This window comes from Leucoraja erinacea, chromosome 18 (genome assembly GCF_028641065.1).
Source record: "Leucoraja erinacea ecotype New England chromosome 18, Leri_hhj_1, whole genome shotgun sequence".
NCBI classification, from domain to species: Eukaryota; Metazoa; Chordata; class Chondrichthyes; order Rajiformes; family Rajidae; genus Leucoraja; species Leucoraja erinaceus.
In genome coordinates this window covers 2448247-2471978 of record NC_073394.1, presented here as the reverse complement: position 1 = coordinate 2471978, position 23732 = coordinate 2448247, and the positions used below count along the sequence as shown (strand labels likewise).

The 23732-nt window shown below is 45.0% G+C and overlaps 1 protein-coding gene and 1 pseudogene across 1 annotated transcript; one reads left to right on the top strand and one right to left on the bottom strand.

Moving 5' to 3' along the window:
* The first annotated feature begins 13596 nt into the window (after positions 1 to 13596).
* On the top strand, positions 13597 to 20021 carry kcna4 (potassium voltage-gated channel, shaker-related subfamily, member 4). The gene has a single exon (XM_055649150.1). It carries the CDS (start codon positions 13673 to 13675, stop codon positions 15281 to 15283), a length of 1611 nt encoding a protein of 536 aa, XP_055505125.1. The 5' UTR covers positions 13597 to 13672; the 3' UTR covers positions 15284 to 20021.
* Positions 20022 to 20415: 394 nt separating this feature from the next.
* LOC129706021 (U6 spliceosomal RNA) lies at positions 20416 to 20639 on the bottom strand (annotated as a pseudogene).
* Between the last annotated feature and the right edge of the window lie 3093 nt (positions 20640 to 23732).

Genomic DNA, 23732 nt, shown 5'->3' with positions numbered 1-23732 from the left:
TCTCAGCATGCGTCATAATAATCAGCGGGTGAGGCAGCATCTTTTCCAGCATCTGCAGTTCTTTCTGAAACATTTTGCCATTCTTGGATAATCTTTGTATATTGATCAGCTTTTTTAAAAATATAAAGTATATTTAACAGAGATTTAGACTTTTACTTTAGAGATACAGCACGGAATCAGGCCCTTCGGCCCATCGAGTCTATGCAGACCAGCCGACACTTATAATTTACAGAAACCAATTAACCTACAAACCTGCACGTCTTTGGAGTGTGGGAGGAAACTGGAGCACCCGGAGAAAACCCACGCAGGTCATGGGGAAAAACGTACAAACTCTGTGCTGACAGCACCCGTGGTCAGCATCGAACTCGGGTCTCTGGCGCTGTGAGGCAGCAACTCTACCGCTGCGCCACCGTGCCGCGCTACAACCGGTGGGTAAGTTAGAGGAGAGTATTAAGTATAACACTAGTGTAAAAAAATCCAAAGTCTTTAGTACAACCAAACAGGAGATGCTGCCTGACCCACTGAGAAACTCCAGCACATTGTGCCCTTTTTTGTAAAGCAGCACCTGCAGTTCCTTGTGAATACATGCCTACGTGAGATGGGTTTAAAGTTATTGGTGGAAGGATTACAGGGGACTTGCCAGAAAAATAATCATTGCCTTTGTCACGTTTTCTGTCAATGTTGATTTCTATATCCATTTTTGTTACGTAAATTGCTCCTGTACAATTATACCTCTGTAATTTTACCCACCCAGCTGTGTGGTCCACTCAAATCCATGGTTTAACTAGTGCCAATGTGTTACCCACATAGTCATGTATTCTGGTCAGTTAATACTGCAATCACAGAGTGATACAGTGTAGAAACAGGCCCTTCTACCCAACTTGCCCACACCGGCCTACATGTCCCAGCTACACTAGTCCCACCTGCCCGCGCATGGTCCATATCCCTCCAAACCCGTCCTATCCATGTACCTGTCTAACTGTTTCCTAAAAGTTAGGATAGTCCCAGCCTCAACTGCCTCCACTGGCAGCTCGTTCCATACACCCACCACACTCTGTGAGAAAAAGTTACCCCTCGGGTACCTCCAACTCTTTGTGTTAAAAACGTTGCTTCAGTTCTATTGCTCTAGTTCCAACCTGGGTACGAATATGATCTGGGTCTTGAAGAAGGGTCTCGACCCGAAACGTCATCCATTCCTTCTCTCCAGGGATGCTGCCTGTCCCGCTGAGTTACTCCAGCATTTTGTGTCCACCTCTGAATATGACCTGCACTCTACCTCCTCCTGCTGGAGTCTCTGCGTACTTTCACGCATTTGTGAATGCTCTTAATGTCGTACGGAATAGAAGTAGAATTTGGCCATTCGGCCCATCAAGTCTACTCCGCCATTCAATCATGGCTGATCTATCTCTCCCTCCTAACCCCATTCTCCTGCCTTCTCCCCATAACCCATGACACCCATACTAATCAAGAATCGATCCTGACTACGGGTGCTGTCTGTACGGAGTTTGTATGTTCCCCCCGTGACGTGCGTGGGTTTTCTCCGGGATCTCCAGTTGTGTCCCACACTCCAAAGACGTACAGGCTGGTAGGTTAATCGACCCTCTGCTAATTGCCTCTAGTGTGTAGAGAGTGGATGAGAAAGTGGGATAATGTAGTACTAGTGTGAACAGGTGATCGATGGTCAGCATAGGCTCGGAGGGCCGAAGGGCCTGTTACCCTGCTGTACCACTACACAGTAGATTTAGGTAGAATTGAAATTACCTGCACTTCAGTATAATACATTTGAGAAGGACAAAGAAGAAAAATATAATGTGACAGCAATTTAAATTAAAGGCAATGACATTAGATTGTAATGATTTACATGGAGTATTGGTAGAAATATAATTTATGTGGACTGATCTAAGGAATAATGGATCTTATTACAGAAAGTGAGGTAAATTAGAGGCCTTTATAGCATTTATTTTTATTCAGACAGATTTTGGTAATTTTGGCCACATTAACACAGCGGACATGTTCACAAAGATTTTCTCGGAAAATTTGAAATAACAGATATTGTGACAATCGTGTACTCCTGTCTGTCTCCCTGATGATATTTGGACAGGTAGATGCGTAGTCTAACGAGGGCGGAAGACGTCGCACATAACGAAACAGAATGGCGAAATGTTTAAGGTTTTAATAGGTGACGTTTCGGGTCGAGACCCTCCTTGAGACTGATGTGGGGGTGGGGGTGGGTGGGGGGAGGGAGAAGAAAATAAGAGGCGGAGAAAGTAGGCTGTGGGAGAGCTAGGAAGGGGAGGAAGGAGGGGAAGGAGGGAGAAAGCAGGGACTACCTGAAATTGGAGGTCAATGTTCATACCGCTGGGGTGTAAACTGCCCAAGCGAAATATGAGGTGCTGCTCCTCCAATTTGCGGTGGGACTCACTCTGGCCATGGAGGAGGCCCAGGACAGAAAGGTCGGATTGGGAATGGGAGGGGGAGTTGAAGTGTTGAGCCAGAATGGTGAAAGCTTGCTGCCAATGCACTCAACTGTGTGGGAGGAATTAAGTCTAAGTCTAAAGTAAAGGTTCCGAAAGCTTGCAGGTGCAAGTGCAGTAGATGGGGCAATGCACTGGGCCGAAACTGTGCGTTTGGGAATGGAACGGTCAACCCAGGTCTGTACTACTGTAGCGGCTGCCTCCTCCCCGGAGAAGTCTAATCTGTAAATCTTGCTTAAAAGTCCGTTATTGGCATGTAGTAAGGGGGGTTCCGAGGGCCCCAAACAGCGCTGTGGCGAATGTGGGGAGTCGGCGGCGTTATATTGGGGGGCAGCCGATAAGGGGCTGTTATGGGCTGCAATGCTGAGAGAATGGAGCAGCTGGGCTGTATACTCTGGAGTTTAGAAGGATGAGAGGGGTCCAGAATAATGGGCAGGGGGACTAGCATTTAGAACAGGGGTTTCTCACAGAGAGTGGTGGTCTGTGGAATTCTCTGCAGAGGGCGGTGGAGGCCGGTTCTCTGGATACTTTCAAGAGAGAACTAGATAGGGCTCTTAAAGATAGCAGAGTCAGGGGATATGGAGAGAAGGCAGGAACGGGGTACTGATTGGGGATGATCAGCCATGATCACGTTGAATGGGGGTGCTGGCTCGAAGGGCCGAATGGCCTACCCCTGCACCTATTGTCTATTGTCTATGGTCTGTTGTCTGTATGACTGTGCTTGAAAGATATGTTTATAACTCCTAGTTTATTGATGCCACTGAACTTGTCATCTAGCATAACTAATATATGTATTTTTTCAATTTTAAACGGAGCTTTGAAAAGAACCAGTTGTTATGAAAGTGTAGTTGCCATTAAGAGTTGATACCAAAAGCACGCTACTGCTGTGCCAGGTTCACAGAAAGAGCAGCTGGAATTTGGCAAGTGCAAGAACTACTGTAAATGGATGGTCCCATTCATGAATAAAACATAGCATGAAATGGAACATTTAAAATGTTATTATATCAATAGACAAAAGACAGTAGGTGCAGGAGTAGGCCATTCGGCCCTTCGAGCCAGCACCGCCATTCAATGTGATCATGGCTGATCATCCCCAATCAGTACCCCGTTCCTGCCTTCTCCCCATATCCCCTGACTCCTCTGTTTTTAAGAACCCTATCTAGCTCTCTCTTGAAAGCATCCAGAGAACCTGCCTCCACCGCCCTCTGAAGCAGAGAATTCCACAGACTCACCACTCTCTGTGAGAAAAAGTGTTTCCTCGTCACTGTTCTAAATGGCTTACTCCTTATTCTTAAGCTGTGGCCCCTGGTTCTAGACTCCCCCAACATCGGGAACATGTTTCCTGCCTCCAGCTTGTCCAAGCCCTTAACAGTCTTATATGTTTCAATGAGATCCCCTCTCATAGACATAGAAACATAGAAAATAGGTGCAGGAGTTGGCCATTCGGCCCTTCGAGCCAGCACCGCCATTCAATATGATCATGGCTGATCATCCATTCTTCTAAACTCCAGAGTGTACAAGCCCAGCTGCTCCATTCTCTCAGCATATGACAGTCCTGCCATCCCGGGAATTAACCTTGTAAACCTACGCTGCACTCCCTCAATAGCAAGAATGTCCTTCCTCAAATTAGGGGACCAAAACTGCACACAATACTCCAGGTGTGACTCTGTCAGTCAAATCACATAACAATTTGAAGTTATTTTTTTGTGGGTGGGGGTTTCAGGGGTGGTGGGTGTACGGACCAAGCTGCCACAGGAGGTCGTTGAGGCAGGGACTATCCCAACAGTTAACCAGGTACATAGGTAGACAATAGACAATAGGTGCAGGAGTAGGCCATTCGGCCCTTCGAGCCAGCGCCACCAGGTTTGGAGGGAAATGGGCCAAACGCAGTGCAGAAACAGGCCCTTCGGCCCACCGCATCGACCAGCGATCCCCGCACACTAACACTATCCTACACACACTAGGAACAATTTACAATTTTACCTAGCCAATTAACCTGCAAAGACCTGTACGTCTTTGGAGTGTGTGAGACTTTAGAGATACAGCGTGGAAACAGGCCCTTCGGCCCACCGAGTCCACACCGACCAGCGATCACCTGTTCGCTCTACACTTGGGTCAATTTACTGAAGCCAATCAAACTACGAACCTGTACATCTTTAGAGTGTAGGAGGAAATCGAAGCCCCCAGAGAAAACCAACACAGGTCACGGGGAGAACGTACAAACTCCGTAGAGACAGCATCCGCAGTCAGGATAGAACCCGGGTCTCTGGCGCTGTGAGGCAGCAACTCTACCGCTGTGCAACCGTGCCGTCCATATTATTCTGGCCATTACAATAATATGTTTGTGTAAGCATTGCTTGGAGTCACAAGATGGGCTCCACTGAATGATCACTGATCGCTTGGCTTTCACAATAGCACGCAGGAAATTGGCTAATGCGATACATTTCCCTTGGCTTCTTGAACTGCATGTGATATTCTCTGCATTTCGGACAGCCTGCCAGCGCTCTAGATCAATGGCTTTCTCCAAAGATTTATGAATGAAACACAGTTCCGTCCAAGTCCGATCTTGTTTTAATGGTTTCCTGCTGCTGATGATAAAAATCATGGAGAATAGGAAGGCTTTGTTCAATCATCTGGTGGTAGCTCATCAAATGGAAGTTCCCATTGATGATCAGTGGTTTTAAGCAGGAAGTTTAGGATTATTGTTGTCCGTGTACCGAGGTACAGTGGAAAGCTTTGTTTTGCATGCTATCCAAACAATAGACAATAGACAATAGGTACAGGAGTAGGCCATTCGGCCCTTCCAGCCAGCACCGCCATTCAATGTGATCATGGCTGATCATCCCCAATCAGTACCCCGTTCCTGCCTTCTCCCCATTTGCCCTGACTCTGCTATCTTTAAGAGCCCTATCTAGCTCTCTCTTGAAAGTATCCAAAGAACCGGCCTCCACCAGAAACAAATCAAATATACCACACATGAATACAGTTAAGCCAAACTCAAGTACAATAAATAGGTAGAGCAAAGGGCAAGATACAGAATGCAGAATATAGTTCTCACCATTCAAAATGATAGGAGCAGGATTAGGCCATTCGGCCCATCAAGTCTACTCCACCATTCAATCATGGCTGATCTATCTTTCCCCCTCAATCCCATTCTCCAGCCTTCTCCCCATAACCCTTGACACCCGCACTAATCAAGAATCTGTCTATCTCTGATTGAAAATATCAATTGAGGGCTTCCACATCCTTCTGTGGCAATGAATTCCACAGATTCACCAAATTCCTCCTCATCTCCTTCCTAAAGGAACGTCCTTTTATTCTGAGGCTGTGGTCATGGCATTGCAGTGCATTAGTTCCAGAGACAAAGTCTAATGTCCATAAACATAGAAAATAGGTGCAGGAGTAGGCCATTCGGCCCTTCGAGCCTGCACCGCCATTCAATATGATCATGGCTGATCATCCAACTCAGTATCCTGTACCTGCCTTCTCTCCATACCCCCTGATCCCTTTAGCCACAAGGGCCACATCTAACTCCCTCTTAAATATAGCCAATGAACTGGCCTCAACTACCTTCCGTGGCAGAGAGTTCCAGAGATTCACCACTCTCTGTGTGAAAAATGTTTTTCTCATCTCGGTCCTAAAGGATTTCCCCTTTATCCTTAAACTGTGACCCCTTGTCCTTGACTTCCCCAACATCGGGAACAATCTTCCTGCATTTAGCCTGTCCAACCCCTTAAGAATTTTGTAAGTTTCTATAAGATCCCCCCTCAATCTTCTAAAAGGGGTTTCTTCTAATCTTCTAATGGGTGTTATGAAGAATTGAACAGTAACCCTAGCTTGTGGAAGGACCGTTCAGAAGCCTGATAACAGAGGGGAAGAAGCTGTTCCTGAGTCTGGTGGTGCGCGCTTTCAAGCTTCTGTACCTTCTGCTGGACGGGAGCGGGGAGAAGAAGGAATGACCGGGGTGGGACATGATTTGATTATGTGGGTTGAGTTTCCGATGCAGCTTAACACATAATATTCAGGAAGACATCTTGAGTTTAACGGTACAAAAAAGATTGTCAATACTTGAGATGATTAAGTATTTTCCAAAAGGCTCCTCAGTGAAATCTCACTTGTTCCATGTGCTGCTAAAGCCAATATCATCTGACAATGAAATTACTTTGGAAAATGGTATCTTTGAAATAATAGTTAGCATTCAGGCTGGACGTATTGGAATGGGGATTGTTCTCATTTTAGCATTCCATTTTCATTATTTGTGTCTGGCAGTGTGTGATAATCGGTATGTTCTATAACTGAGAAAAAATGATGCTGGGATGGTTTGAAAGTAGAAACTTGGCCTACAGTAACCCCATCAGAGATTTCTGAAAAGATGGAATATAGTGTTTAGTTTTCAGAGATAGACTGCTCCACTGCAAAATCTGAAGTTGTGCCTGCTTTGAAGAAGATCTCCTCCTCTCTCCAATAGCGGTTCAGTGACACCCTCTCTTTCTCACTGCTCCCCTTTCTGTGCCTGCCTCACCCCTCCTCTAGCTTTCTTCTCCCCCCGCCTTACAAGCAGTCTGAAGAAGGATCCCGATCCTAAACGTCACCTATCCATGTTCTCCACAGATGCTGCCTGACCCGCTGAGTTACTCCAGCACTCTGTGAAACGTCACCTATCCATGTTCTCCACAGATGCTGCCTGACCCGCTGAGTTACTCCAGCACTCTGTGAGACGTCACCTATCCATGTTCTCCACAGATGCTGCCTGACCCACTGAGTTACTCCAGCACTCTGTGTCGGGTAATGAAGTTTTCAAAGTTCAGAGAGATCTCCAGTTGGCAGAGAAGTGGCTGGGTTGATAGTGTGTAAATGCCACGATGACGTACTGAAGAACCTGACAGAGAGACCCACTTCAGTGGACTGTCGTCGAGAAGCTTTTGGTGTGCTGGCCTTTGTTCAGACTGATGTGGATTGGTCAAATTATAGGAAGGGGTCAAACAAATAGAGAGAGTACAGGGTTGCCCCTCCCCCATCTCCAGTTACGGGCATCTGTCTAGCAGAGGTGGACTGTTTTCTATTTTAAAAAAAGGGAGGGATCTCGACCCAGAATTGTGAAAGGCAGAGTTGACGTGGAAAAGCTTTTCCCACTCAGATTCAAACACTCAGAGAGTGGTAGCTGTGTGGGATGAGCTTCCAGTGAAGGTGGTGGAGGCAGGTTCGTTTTTATCATTTAAAAATAAATTGGATAGTTATATGGATGGGATGGGAATGGAGGGTTATGGTCTGAGCGCAGGTATATGGGACTAGGGGAGATTATGTGTTCGGCACGGACTAGAAGGGTCGAGATGGCCTGTTTCCGTGCTGTAATTGTTATATGGTTATATGGTTATGCTGCCTGACCCACTGAGTTATTCCAGCACTCTGTGAAACGTCACCTATCCATGTTCTCCACAGATGCTGCCTGACCCACTGAGTTACTCCAGCACTCTGTGAGACGTCACCTATCCATGTTCTCCACAGATGCTGCCTGACCCGCTGAGTTACTCCAGCACTCTGTGTCCTCTGATATTGACCAACATCTGCCTTGGTTTCTAATAGTAACCAATGATTACGCTCCTTCGAATTATTTGATAATATAAATAATATTGCCAATCAATTCCTCCAACAAATTAATCAATTTAAACTATTAGACTATTAAAATATGCAAGTTATTATTATTTTTTAACTTTTCCTGCCTATTTTTCTCAATATTAATCCCTTTAATCGTCCCTCTATTTGATCTTGTTCACCACCAGTTCATCTACTTGGTTCATTGTCATTTTTGGCCATGCTTTGCTTCTTAAATTTAAGTTGCATGGGTTAATAAGATACACTGTTGGTCTCATTGCTCACTACATTGCCATACGCCCTGTCATCTTGGACATTGACAATAGCATTGGTATTTTGCACATAGAACAATTCCTTTTGCACAGGAACAGCCTCATCGACCCACAACTATCTATGCCAAACATGATGCCAAGACCAACTCTAGTCAGCCTGCACATAATCCATACCCTTCCATTCCCTGCATATCCATATGCCAATCCAAAAGTCTCTTAAGCACCAGTATTGTATCTGCCTCCACCACCACCCCCAGAAGTTCATTCCAGGCACCCACCGCCCTCTGTGTAAAGAAACTTACCCCGCACATCTCCTTTAAACTTTGCCCACTAGTATTTGATTTTTCCATCCTGGGAAAATGTTTCTGACTGTCTACCCTATCTACTCCTCTCACACCCCAGTTATGCCTCTCATACCTTAAGAAAGAACTGCAGATGCTGGAAAAATCGAAGGTAGACAATAAATGCTGGAGAAACTCAGCGGGTGAGGCAGCATCTATGAAGAGAAGGAATAGGTGACGTTTCGGGTTGAGACCCTTCTTCAGACTAAAGGCAAGGATAAAGCTCTTCACACCTTATCCTTGTCACTTTGAGCACACGGTTACAGGTTGAAAGCTACTTAATTAAAGTAAATGTGTTGAGATATCGTACTTGACTTGGATGTGGAGAGGATGTTTCCAACAGTGGGAGAATCTAGGACCAGAGGTCACAGCCTCAGAATTAAAGGATGTTCTTTTAGGAAGGAGATGAGGAGGAGTTTCTTTAGTCAGAGGGTGGTGAATCTGTGGAATTCTTTCCCACAGAAGGCTGTGGAGGACGTCAATTGATATATTTAAGGCAGAGAAGAATAGATTTTTGATTAGTACGGGTGTCAGGGGTTATGAGGAGAAGGCAGGGAAATGGGGTTAGGAGGGAGAGATAGATCAGCCATGATTGAATGGTGGAGTAGACTTGATGGACCGAATGGCCTAATTCTGCTCCTGTTACATGACCTTATGACATTGACAAGATTTTAGCACATGCAACTTGGTTGAAATAAGACTAAAGTATTTTGAAGGGTCTCGACCCAAACCGTCGCCTATTCCTTCTCTCCAAAGATGCTGCCTCACCCGCTGAGTTTCTCCAGCATTTTTTGTCTACCTTCGATTTTTCCAGCATCTGCAGTTCTTTCTTAAACAGTACTTTAGCCATTACGCATTGATTAATGGAACATTATTCAACAAGCATACACAAAGTCCACTGAGCCTTCTCTGTCCATTAGGGCAACGCAATAAATGTAACTCTCCCTGGTGCAGGAGTAGGCCATTCGGCCCTTCGAGCCTGCACCGCCATGGTCATGGCTGATCATCCAACTCAGTATTCTGTACCTGCCTTCTCTCCATACCCCCTGATCCCTTTAGCCACAAGGGCCACATCTAACCTCTTAAATATAGCCAATTAACTGGCCTCAACTACCTTCTGTGGCAGTGAATTACAGAGATTCACCACTCTCTGTGTGAAAAATGTTTTCCTCATCTCGGTCCTAAAAGATTTCCCCCTTATCCTTAAACTTCAAAAGTTTTATTTAGTATTATTATTGTCAGAAATTATTGTTACTATTTAAAAACCCAATATTAATCTAAAACAATTATTTTCTTATTTTCAGCATCTGCAGTTCTTTGTATCTCTTTTTTCTTATCTTAATTGGTTTAGTCACGGCATGTACTTATCAACCACTTTGTCTGTACTTAATTCAACCTAGGGCACAGAGTGCTGGAGTAACTCAGCGGGTCAGGCAGCATCTGTGGAGAACATGGATAGGTGACGTTTCACAGAGTGCTGGAGTAACTCAGCGGCTCAGGCAGCATCTGTGGAGAACATGGATAGGTTACGTTTCACAATGCTGGAATAACGGGTCAGGCAGCATCTGTGGAGAACATGGATAGGTGGTTTACAGGCAGCATCAGTGGGTCAGGCAGCATCTGTGGAGAACATGGATAGGTGACGTTTTGGGTCGGGACGTTTTGGGTTGGGTGTATGACTGCAGGCAACATAATTTCGTTCAGACCGAAAGGTCTGAATGACAATAAAGGAATCTAATTCTAATTCTAATTCTAATTCTTCAGTTCAGTTTAGTTTATTGTCACGTGTACTGAAGTACAAAGAAAAGCTTTTGTTGTGTGCTAATCAGTCAGCAGAAAGACAATACATGATTACAATCGATCCATTTACAATGATCTTCTATCGCCTGTCCATGTTCTCCAGAGATGCTGCCTGTCCCGCTGAATTACTCCAGCATTTTGTGTCCACCTTCGGTTTAAACCAGCATCTGCAGTTCCTTCTTGCTCATTACAATTTATGTTCCTTTTAATAGATAAAAAATAAAGAACACTGTTCCCCCGTTAATTAGTTATTGTATAAACTTCTGTCTGAATGCAACTATCCGGTGAAGTTCAGACAAAGTTGCCTCCACTGTTGCAAAAGCAGCAACTAACTTTGAATTTCTGAGGAAACGAGTTACTATTGTTTGGTTTCAGAGCTGAAATTACAAATAGACAGACACCTTAATATAATTTATATAACATATATATAAATATATATATTCCGAGAAGTGTAACCAGCTGCGGCTAATTTTAAATCACGCCACCAAGATTTTTAAATAAACCTGCAATTTATATTTCAGCCACTAAGGGAGGATATAAGTCTGTAATGCCACTTAGAAAACACTTCGTTTTGCCCTTCACGATGCACACCACAATTGGAGTTGAAAGCAGCAACAGAAGCCGTACAAATATGTAGTAATAACTGAATGGGTATTATTAAACGGAGAGGCGATTCGGCTTAGAGCGGATACACCCGAATAGGATATTTTATGCTATGGGAAAAGTCAACATGAAATAGATTTCGGAAAGCTTCATCTGAATGATTAACATCCTCAACTGCAGTTTCACCGCGAATTGGGGGAAATGATCAAACACTGTCATTAGTCTGAGGACGCGGGGATGGTGGTGTGCCTGCGTTTGGGTTTTGCAAGATTGTGTGCACAGATAGATACACAACTCCTCGCTTCTCCTTGCAAAATTCTTACCTTTTGATGTTTTTACTCGGGGCAGAGTGAAAACGATTGAGAGACAAGTGATCCTAGTGTTATTCTGTGCTGGATACATATGGTCTTGCTAACGATGGCACAGCAATGTTGTCACAAGCAAGGCAGGGTGGCGAGCGACTAACAGAATCTGTACACGCCTTGGGTTTCAGACACAGCTTGAATCTTGATTCTATTTATCAAGGATAAATCGTAAGTATTTTACTGCTGGCCTTTGCGGTTCAATGTATATTCTAATCTACTTCCATGAAGGTGTAATTTTGCATTGGTGAATGCCCGCCAGAAAATAACTCGGTTTTGAGACATCTTCGGGAAATATAACTGAGACAGTCTCCAATTGACAGGTTTTTGATTTCCCTGTGCAGTACACAGACAAAAATCAAACTCGCCCGCGTCTTCAATTTCACATCCACATCCTTATTTGCAACAAGCAGTTAACATATTTCTATTGGCAATAACGTTTTTGTTTGGTATCGTCTTGCCCCCCTTCCGGGCTAGACGGTTTAAATTATTTGCATCTGTGTTAGCAGCGCCCTGGCGGAGTAAACAATGAAGCTCCCTCTTTTCCAGCGGTGAAATCCCCCAGACGTTGTCTTAGATGCTGCTGACATGTTGTGTCTGCTTTGGTCAAAACGCTACATTGAGAGCAACGAAGGTACACAAAAATGCTGGAGAAACTCAGCGGGTGCAGCAGCATCCATGAAGCGAAGGAGGCAACGTTTCGGACCGAAACCCTTCTTCAGACTGCATTTTTGTCTACCTTCGATTTTCCAGCATCTGCAGTTCCTTCTTAAACACATTGAGAGCAACATTGTACTTGTGTGAGTGTGTGTGTGGGGTGGGGGGTGTTGACAGGGTTGCATTGTGTGTGGTGGGGCGGGGGGAATACGCAATAGGCTTATACCAAAACCCTGCAGACATCATCTTGACAAGAGCTCTGGTACAGTTTCATCTGCGATTTTTAACATTCTTCCTCTTAATAACCATGTTTAGTAACATCAGAAATAAAAATAACTGCCAGGTGCTATTTTCGAGGCTATAATCAATTCAGAGATGTCTATCTCCAGTGCGTAAACCTGTTAATATTATTCCTGCATGTGTTTCTGCCTGTGTGGAATGGCATTATTTATATGCATTCACATTGCAATGTTGATGGGTTGTAGGTGGCGAGATTGCAACGTGCATGGAGCATTATATATAATGTGTATATATATATGTATGTGTGTGTGTGTGTGTGCGTCTGCATACATACACACACTTTTTCCACGCGTATTCTATTTGTTTGCAATGCACTATCTTTGCATATTCTGTTGTGCTGCTGCAAGTAAGAATCTCATTGTTCTATCTGGGGGCATGACAATAAAACTCTTGACTCTCGGCTTTGTGCACCACGCAAAATGTAGTGACCACTTGTGTTGTTTTTATTTTGCAGAAGCCGTGCGCTGGGCGCTGCGTGCAAGTGTCCGGCAAGGTGCAGGTGCAACTGTCCGGCAAGGTGCAGGTGCAAGTGTCCGGCAAAGTGTCCGGCAAGGTGCAGGTGCAGGTGCAAGTGTCCGGCAAGGTGCAGGTGCAAGTGTCCGGCAAGGTGCAGGTGCAAGTGTCCGGCAAGGTGCAGGTGCAAGTGTCCGGCAAGGTGCAGGGTGCAAGTGTCCGGCAAGGTGCAGGTGCAAGTGTCCGGCAAGGTGCAGTTGCAAACCCCCCCACTTGCACACACCGTCCTCGGAGACCTCCAGTGAGACTGGAGCCACCAGCGCAGTGGGATGGAGGCAGCGATGGTGATTTTGGAAGGCGGCGGCGGCGAACACCACCACCCGCCCTACGGCTACGCGCAGAGGAGGGAGAGGCAGGCCAGCTCGCGCGCGGCCGCGGCCGTGGCCGCCAGCAACAGCAACAGCGCGGGAGCGTGCACGGGGGGCGGCGGGGGCGCGCACCAGCATCAACACGAGTTGCAACCACATCATCAGCAGCAGCAGTTGCAGCAGCAGCAGCCGCGCGCTCCGGGCCACCCTGGCAACCGTCGCCGTGGCAACCGGCGGCCCCGGCAACGGCGGCCGGGGAGCGGGCGGGCTGCGGGCGGTCGCCATGGCAACGGCGGCGGGGAGGAGGAGACGGCAGGAGGAGAAGAGGCGGGAGAACGCCGGCGCCATCATTCCCCTGGCCGGGAGGAGGGGGAGGAGGAGCGGCCACGGCCACGGCGGCGGCGGCAACGACGAGGAGGAGAGGCGCGTCTCCGCCGCCCTCACCTGGACATGGAGGGCGAGGAGGAGACGACGCCGCCGCCATCATCTCCTCCTCCTCCACCGTCGACGACGGCTTCTTCTTCATCATCAATCTCCTCAGCATCGTCGTCGTCGTCGCGCCGCCACTACTCGGTGTACAGCGAGAGGGTGGTGATCAACGTGTCGGGGCTCAGGTTCGAGACGAGGAGCCAGACGCTGGAGCATTTCCCCGACACATTGCTGGGCGACCCGGCCCGCAGGATGCGCCACTTCGACCCGCTGAGGAACGAGTACTTCTTCGACAGGAACCGCCCCAGCTTCGACGCCATCCTCTACTACTACCAGTCGGGCGGGCGCCTCAAGAGACCCGCCAACGTGCCCTTCGACATCTTCTGCGAGGAGGTGAAGTTCTACGAGCTGGGGGACGAGGCGGTGCTCAGGTTCCGCGAGGAGGAAGGCTACGTCAAGGAGCAGGACAAGCCGCTGCCCCACGACGAGTTCAAGCGCCAGATCTGGCTGCTCTTCGAGTACCCCGAGAGCTCCAGCCCGGCCAGAGGCATCGCCATCGTCTCCGTCCTGGTCATCCTCATCTCCATCGTCATCTTCTGCCTGGAGACCTTGCCCGAGTTCAGGGACGAGCGCGACTTCATGCCCGCCTCACGGGCGGGGGCGGGGGCGGCTAACGGGACCTCCCGTCCCTCTCCCTCTCCATCTCCTTCTTCCTCTTCCACCACCACGTCTTCCTCCTCCTCCACCACCACCACCACCGCCTCCTCATCCTCCACCTCTTCTTCCGTGTCCACCTTCAGCGACCCCTTCTTCATCGTGGAGACGGTCTGCATCATCTGGTTCTCCTTCGAGTTGCTGGTGCGCTTCTTCGCATGCCCCAGCAAGCCGGGCTTCTTCAAGAACATCATGAACACCATCGACATCGTCTCCATCCTGCCTTACTTCATCACCCTGGGCACCGAGTTGGCCAATGTGCAAGGGGGCAACGGGCAGCAAGCCATGTCCTTCGCCATCCTCAGGACCATCCGCCTGGTGCGGGTCTTCCGCATCTTCAAGCTGTCTCGCCACTCCAAGGGCTTGCAGATCCTGGGCCAGACGCTGAGGGCCAGCATGAGGGAGCTGGGCTTGCTCATCTTCTTCCTCTTCATTGGGGTCATCTTGTTCTCCAGCGCCGTGTACTTCGCCGAGGCCGACGACCCCAAGTCACATTTCACCAGCATCCCGGACGCTTTCTGGTGGGCTGTGGTCACCATGACCACAGTGGGCTATGGGGACATGAAGCCCATCACGGTGGGGGGCAAGATCGTGGGCTCCCTCTGCGCCATCGCCGGGGTGCTGACCATCGCGCTGCCCGTGCCGGTCATCGTTTCCAACTTCAACTACTTCTACCACCGGGAGACGGAGAACGATGAGCAGTCTCAAGTGTCTCAATCGTGTGCCCTCCCTTACCTCACTTCCTCTTTCTTGAGAAAGTTCCGCAGTTCTTCCTCTTTAGGCAACAAGTCCGAATACTTGGAGATGGAGGAGGGCTTGAAAGAATCTCTGTGCACGACGCAGCAATCTAAAGACAATGGCACAGAGACAGTCAAACATAATTCCGTCAATCTCAATGCAGTGGAGACCGATGTTTGAAGCGACAACTCGTATTATATTTTCACCAGTGCCAGTTGACTCGCCGTGTTCGCTCGTTCACTGCTTAACCGGCACGCAGAAAAACAGTGTTCTAAAGATAACGGGAGAGGTTCAGCCCTTATAAACAAAGTTCAAAGTAACAACGGGAGAGGTTCAGCCCTTATAATGCATTTCGTTGTCTCTGTACTGTACACTGACAATGACAATTAAAATTGAATCTGAAAGCAAAACATCAGAGAAAATCGCGATGGCTGGAGTTTGTAAGCAGAAGAAATTCTAAAACTGTGTCAGCGCTCTTGGATGGAAAAGCCTTGCACTGCATACACATTGGAGACCAGACGAAAAACGTTTGTAGTTTCCAGTGTTCCTTGGACACCTGCGGCAGTCAGATTCTTGAATTCAAATGCAGTACACAAACAAACCTCCATATTTTACTTGGGAATGTTGCTCATTTTGCACTGCACTTTCCTGGTGATATGTTGAACTGAATATCATTAGTCATGCTCTTTTTAGATATCCAAGTGAAATTATGCATCATTGTAATATCAAAAGTACTGTTTAATTGTTTGAACCAATAGTTAAAATGAGTTTTTATTTGAATGAGTTAACCTATATTTTACTCCAATCCTTCTGTTGGTGTTTCCCCTTAAAATGATCAGAATTGAACGTTCTTTTAAAAGGAGCCAAAGCTGAAATGTACTCTTTATGGTAGGTTTATATCGGAGTTTGTGAATAACCTGAGCACAGCATTAACTATAAACTGCAAACTTTACACAAGTGAGCCAATGTACAGCCAATACCTACATGGAAACAGAATCACCCTGAAGTTTATGCTTATGTGGACATGAATGTCATGGCATTCTTATGCTGCAAATTTCTGTGACTTAATAACTGATGACAGGGTCGGATCAACACACATACACTCAAGCACCAGAAAATCAAGTTAAATGCTTCAACAAAAGTTGTGGACCAGGAATATCACACTGCCTTGACGATGGGAAGACAACACTGAGAATGAATGAAGCTCTGCTTCTGGGTAACACAGTTGTCAAGACCAGCTGGATGTTGGCTCATGTTATTTTTGAAATAATTCATGTAGAACGTGCTGAGAAAGAGTTATACACACAACTCCCATGTGAATCCCAATTTCTCAACAAATAAAAACATGTAGGATTAACATCCAGCTGTGATTAGTAAGAAGATTACTGATTAAAGAAAGTACCTAAATAAGTAAGCAGTCTGACATGTGGCTGTAGCTTATGGCAGAATAACCCTGCATAGAAATCAGCTTTATTTTTCCCCACTCTGCCTGTCGAAAGCTGTGAACCTTTGGAGACGTGCAGTTAGTCCACTTTTTAACTACTGTGAAATCTTGTCAGTGACACAAATTGCTTGACAATCATTGGAGACGACTTAATACCACATTCACCAATTAAATCACAAATGAGTGTGCTGAAGAATGAAGGTTGTACAACGAGGTTATAATTATATGAACTGCACTTTCTGAAATGTTGTTTTACAGCAACAAATATAACTTCAATTCAGCCAGATGTGCAGAGCTTCACTTCTGCTAAGGATAAAATAATAAGCAGTGAATCATTGCTACATTTTTGAGTTTGTTTGAACTAGACGATTTCAGTTGCACTTTGAGAACAAATAATAATTGATGAAACGAACGATTATGTTTGCACACATATTGAATGATGGCTTTGAGGGTTTTCTGCCTGAAATGCAAGATATCTAATGCAACACGAACGCCTGAATACGGTCAGTCATCCCGAAAGACGTTTATTGTGGGATATGTCCTGTGAATTAATGATCCTCCTCTAAACGAGATCTTCCAAATGGTGGAGCAACAAACCAGCAAAGGACTTTTAAGGTATGAAAGGGTTTTTATTCTTCATCTTCACAGCAGCTATGCGATGAATAGTGAAAGATTGTTCATAAATTCCAGTGGCTCTAGTGGGTTGTAGTCGTGGATTTAAGTGGCAGACAGTTGGCGATGAGCGCTTCCTGTCTAATGTGTACCAGGCACGTGGCGCAGTAGAAGATCCCAGTGTTCCCTGATTCAGGAAATCAGTTTGCTTGTGTAAAATGGTTTAAACTATCTTTTCCACACAAACAAATATGGTTAATTATTCTTTTTTTTTGTTAAAAGACTAATGTTACAGGATTCAAATAATCTGATAGTCTGTTTGAACTAATACATTTTGAGAAATTCAAGCACAAAAAAAATCAATTTGCTAATAATTTTCCGTGGCCTTATAAGCCATTCAGTTGATTTATGCAAAGGTTGTAAATGCAGCGTATAGACTCTGCAGTGAGCTTTTGGTGTTTTGACTATGATGATACGAAGCTGGGTGTGGATTGTGAGTAGAATATAGATTTAGACAAAAAGGGCAGACACTCGGGGCTGAGTGGTGTGCACTTTCTTCTACAGCATTTCTTACGTTTTTTGCCAAATTGTTTAGCAATTAACCTTCAGCTGTGGAAATAACTTACCAAGTTATGAGGTGTTACGTACATATAACCATATAACAATTACAGGGCCACATGGTAAATAAATTATTTATCTGCCTATAACTTGCTTCAATGTTTCTTCATGTGGGATATTGCTAAAATATTGTTTGTCATAGGTTGGATACCGTATTGAAAATCTTGTTTTGAGATGTTGCCATGTTTGCAGAAAGTAGCTTTTAAAATCCACTACTGCTTGTATAAAAGTATTAACTCATTCAGTATTTGGTGACAGAAGTCAGTACTTCTAATTCAAATCTGCTGAGCAAGTATAATTGCTCTGAAATTTAAAGTAAAACACTGGTTATTATATAGATTAGATTATAGGTCAGTCCCATTGCAAACCTTTTGAAAATTGAACATCAGCTAGTTCTAAACGTTTTGTAACTGATTTGTTATAATCTTTGACCATGAATGTAGAGTTCTGAAGAATGTTACTATCCCATGGGCATGCTGTTAAGTGACATACCAATGCCCATACTGTTATCCTTCAAGTTATTCTGTTTGTGTTATCTCACCTCCAACCTTTGGTCAACCAACTGAGGTTCTGTGGGACAATTTTCTTCATTGCATCAAGTTATCTTGGAAATATAAAGTTATGAACAGGCCCTTTGAGCATGCTCAACAGCAGGTACAGCAAGCAGTGAAGAAAGCTAATGGAATGTTGGCCTACATAACAAGAGGATTTCAGTATAGGCGTAAAGAGGTTCTTCTGCAGTTGTATAGGGCTCTGGTAAGACCGCATCTGGAGTATTGTGTACAGTTTTGGTCTTCTAATTTGAGGAAGGACATCCTTGTGATTGAGGCAGTGCAGCATAGTTTCACGAGATTGATCCCTGACATGGCGGGACTGTCATACGAGGAAAGATTGAAAAGACTAGGCTTGTATTCACTGGAGTTTAGAAGGATAAGGGGGGGATCTTATAGAAACATAGAAAATTATAAAAGGGCTGGACAAGCTAGATGCAGGAAAAATGTTCCCAATGTTGGGCGAGTCCAGAACCAGGGGCCACAGTCTTAGAATAAAGGGGAGGCCATTTAAGACTCAGGTGATAAAAAACATTTTCACCCTGTGAATGTGTGGAATTCCCTGCCACAGAGGGCAGTGGAGGCCAAATCACTGGATGGATTTAAGAGAGAGTTAGATAGAGCTCTAGGGGCTAGTGGAATCAAGGGATATGGGGAGAAGGCAGGTACGTGTTATAGATTGGGGACGATCAGGCATGATCACAATGAATGGCAGTGCTGGCTCGAAGGGCCGAATGGCCTCCTCCTGCACCTATTTTCTATGTTTCTAACTGTTTCGTAGGATCATTCAAGGCTGATCATCCCAATTCTGCAGTCTATTTATGCGGTCGACATATCCTTTAATGTTGAATATTAAGACACATTTTGAAATGTATAATGTGGATAAATGTGAGGTTATCCATTTTGGTGGCAAAAAAACAGGAAAGCAGACTATTATCTAAATGGTGGCCGATTGGGAAAGGGGGAGATGCAGCGAGACCTGGGTGTCATGGTACACCAGTCATTGAAGGTAGGCATGCAGGTGCAGCAGGCAGTAAAGAAAGCGAATGGTATGTTAGCTTTCATTGCAAAAGGATTTGAGTATAGGAGCAGAGAGGTTCTACTGCAGTTGTACAGGGTCTTGGTGAGACCACACCTGGAGTATTGCGTACAGTTTTGGTCTCCAAATCTGAGGAAGGACATTATTGCCATAGAGGGAGTGCAGAGACGGTTCACCAGACTGATTCCTGGGATGTCAGGACTGTCTTATGAAGAAAGACTGGATAGACTTGGTTTATACTCTCTAGAATTTAGAAGATTGAGAGGGGATCTTATAGAAACTTACAAAATTCTTAAGGGGTTGGACAGGCTAGATGCAGGAAGATTGTTCTCTATGTTGGGGAAGTCCAGGACAAGGGGTCACAGCTTAAGGATAAAGGGGAAATCCTTTAAAACCGAGATGAGAAGAACATTTTTCACGCAGAGAGTGGTGAATCTCTGGAACTCTCTGCCACAGAGGGTAGTTGAGGCCAGTTCATTGGCTATATTTAAGAGGGAGTTAGATGTGGCCCTTGTGGCTAAGGGGATCAGGGGGTATGGAGAGAAGGCAGGTACGGGATACTGAGTTGGATGATCAGCCATGATCATATTGAATGGCGGTGCAGGCTCGAAGGGCCGAATGGCCTACTCCTGCACCTAATTTCTATGTTTCTATGAAAATGACCAGCATAGTCAAGCAGCATGGAAACAGTCCCTTCCTAATGACATATCTGTTGAAAAGTTTTTTTTTAATGTTTTCTTTAGTCGTTTAGTGATACAGCACGGAAACAGGCCCTTCGGCCCACCGAGTCCATGCCAACCAACGATCACCCCGTACACTAGCACTCTCCTACACACTAAGGACAATTTTACTGAACCCAATTAATCTACAAACTTGCACGTCTTTGGGATGTGGGAGGAAACTGTAGAAAATCCACGTGATCACGGGGAGAATGTTAAAACTCTGTCCAGGCTGCACCCATAGTCAGGATGGAACCTAGGTCTCTGGCGCTGTAAGGCAGCAACTCTACTGCTGCACCACTGTGCCGCCCTAAAGGAGGTGAATTGGGCAAAATATGGAACGCTTCATGAATTTGTGTGTCATCCTTGAGCAGGGGCCATGCTAATGTGTAGGAAAGAAGTGCAGATGCTGGTTTAAATCGAAGGTGGACACAAAATGCTGGAGTAACTCAGCGGGTCAGGCAGCATCTCTGGAGAGAAGGAATGGGTGACATTTCGGGTCGAGACCCTTCTCTGTATCGTTCTAAATTTAGTATATGTACTGCCAAAGTGAGTTATCTTGGTTATGTTGTTATTGTACCTGCCTCGATTATGTCCTGTGACAACTTGTTCATTTATCACCTCCAGGTTCCCAATATATAATTCCCTTTCACCTTAAACCGATGGATTCTTGTTATTGATTCCACTTCCCTGGGAAAAAGATCCATGGCATCTTTGGTATAGCAGTGATTACTCACAAGTGTGGTTTCACATATTCCAACTTCGACACTCACTTCCCTGACAGATGAAAGCCAGCACGCCAAAGGCCTTCTTCACCACCTAATCGACCTGTGATGCTACTTTCAGGGATTTATATAGTTGTACTCCTAGATTCCTCTGCTCTACATCACCCTACCATACACTGGGAAAGTACTGCCCTGGTTTGACTTCCCAAAATGCACCACATAATACTTCTGAGTTAAACTCCATTAGCCTTTCTTGGGCCCACTTGCCCAGCTGATCACGATCCCGCTGTAATACTTGAGAACCAATGCCACAGTCTACTTTACTACCCATTTTAGTGTAATCTGCAAAATAATCCATCATGCCGCGCACATTCTCAACCAAATCATTGATACCAGCAATTCATCTATTATTTGTGGAGCAACTTTCTTAAGTAACTAGGATGTAGTTTATCAGGCCCTGGGGATTTGTCAGCCTTCAGTTCCATAGTCAATACAATTTTCCTTCTGAAGCGGAATTGAATCAGTTTCTATTTCGCATTAACCCCCCATGTTTCTCAACATCTCTGGAACATTATTTGTGTCCCCGTTTATGAAGGCAGACTAAGGTATGTATATAATTAATCTGGCATTTCTTTATTTCTCATTACAACATTTGCCTTCACTAATCCTTTTCTCTTCACTATCAATATAAGTATTTATGGTCACGTTTATGTTCTTTCCAAGCTTACCATCATACTCTACTTTTAAATCTTTAATCAATCCCTTTGTTCTCATTTACTGAGCTCTAAACTGCTTCCAGTCCACAGGTTTGATGATTTTTCTGAATAGTTTGTTTCTCATCTCCTTGGCTAATATGATTCCTAATTTTCTTTGTAAACCATGGCTGAGCAACCTTCCTGTTTTATGTTTGTGCCAGACAGAAATAACAATTGTTGTACCTCAGCAACGCACTCTCTAAGTGTTAGCATTGCACAACCACCATCATTTACTTCTAAGTAAATTTCCCCAGTGTATCTTGGCTAACTGGATATTATTCTTTATTCAAATTCACAAGATAAATCTCACAAGGAACTCTCACACTCTCAATCAGAACGAAAAACGATCTCATGTTATGTTAATTAATGCTTTCTCATTACACCATACAAATTCTAGGATGGCGTGTGCTCTAGCTGACTCATTGATGCTTTAGTCTAATAAAGTACCAAACGCACTCTAGAAAATCCTCCTGTGCATTATTACTGGTTTGTCTCATCTATATGTAGACTAAAGTCACCCATAATCTGTACTTAACACATGTATCATTAATTTCCTACTTCATCTCTTACTCTTTGTGGGGAGGGACGTCTACCAATGTTTTCTTCCTCTCTATGTTTCTTACTTCCAGAGGCCATATCAGGATTCCCTAACCTAATATCCTGCCCTCTTTCCCCACCCCCCCATCATTTTAGTTTAGATATACAGCATGGAAACAGGACCTTTGACTCACCGAGCCCATGCTGACCATCGATCACCCATTCACATTAGCACCACTTAATCTCACTTTCTCATCCACTTCGTATACACTAGAGACAATTTACAGAGATCAATTAACCTCCAAACCCACTCGTCTCTGGGGTGCAGAGAAGATTCACGAGGATGTAAATTTAGTGCTTGAGTTGGAAGGAGAGACCGGTTAGGCTGGGACTTGGATCTCCTGAAGCAAAGGAGGTTGAAGGGTAATCCTACGTTGATATATAAACATATGGGAGGTGTAGATAAGGTAGATGCTCAGAGTATTGGCCACATTGGGGGATTTTTTTCATATAGAGTGTGGTGGGTATATGGAATGAGATGGGTACAATTATAATGTTTAAAAGACTTGCAGACAGGTACATAGATTGATACAGTTTTGATGTTTAGGAGCCAAAAGCAGACATATTCAAACCAGAGGACATGACTTCAGAATTAAGGGACAGAAGTTTAGGGGTAACATGAGGGGGAACTTCGTGGTAGCGGTGTGGAATGAGCTTAAAGTGGAAGTGGTGGAGGCAGGTTCGTTGGTATAATTTAAAAATAAATTGGATAGGCATATGGATGAGAAGGGAATGGAGGGTTATGGTATGAGTGCAGGCAGGTGGGACTAAGGGAAAAAAGTTGTTCGGCACGGACTTGTAGGGCCGAGATGGCCTGTTTCCGTGCTGTAATTGTTATATGTTATATGGGACCAGGTCAGATAGATAACTTAGTTGGCATGCACGAGTTGAACCAAATATATAATATCTCTCTGACTCTATTCTGTATCGGGACAATGGGTACAGGTACACTTCTCAGTAGTGCGCTTGAATTTATTTGGCTGTGATAGTACAATATGAAGATATACAGTATGTAATATATAGTGCATTCAGAAAGTATTCAGACCCCTTCACTTTTTCCACATTTTGTTACGTCACAGCCTTATTCCAAAATTGATTACATTCTTTTTTTTTTATCATCAATCTACACACAATAGCCCATAATAAAATAATGAAAACAGGCATTTAGAAATGTTTGCAAAATAATTAAAAATAAATAACTGAAATATCACATTTACATAAGTATTCAGACCCGTTACTCTGTACTTTGTAGTGGCACCTTTGGCAGCGATTACAGCCTCAAGTCTTCTTGGGTATGATGCTACAAGCTTGGCACACCTGTATTTGGGTAATTTCTCCCATTCTTCTCTGCAGATCCTCTCAAGCTCTGTCAGGTTGGATGAGGAGCGTCAATGCATAGCTATCCCTCCAGAGATGTTCCATCGGGTTCAAGTCCGGGCTCTGGCTGGGCTACTCAAGGACATTCACAGACTTGTCACAAAGCCACTCCTGCATTTTCTTGGCTGTGTGGTTAGGGTCATTGTCCTGTTGCAAGGTGAACCTCTGCCCCAGTCAGAGGTCCAGAATGCT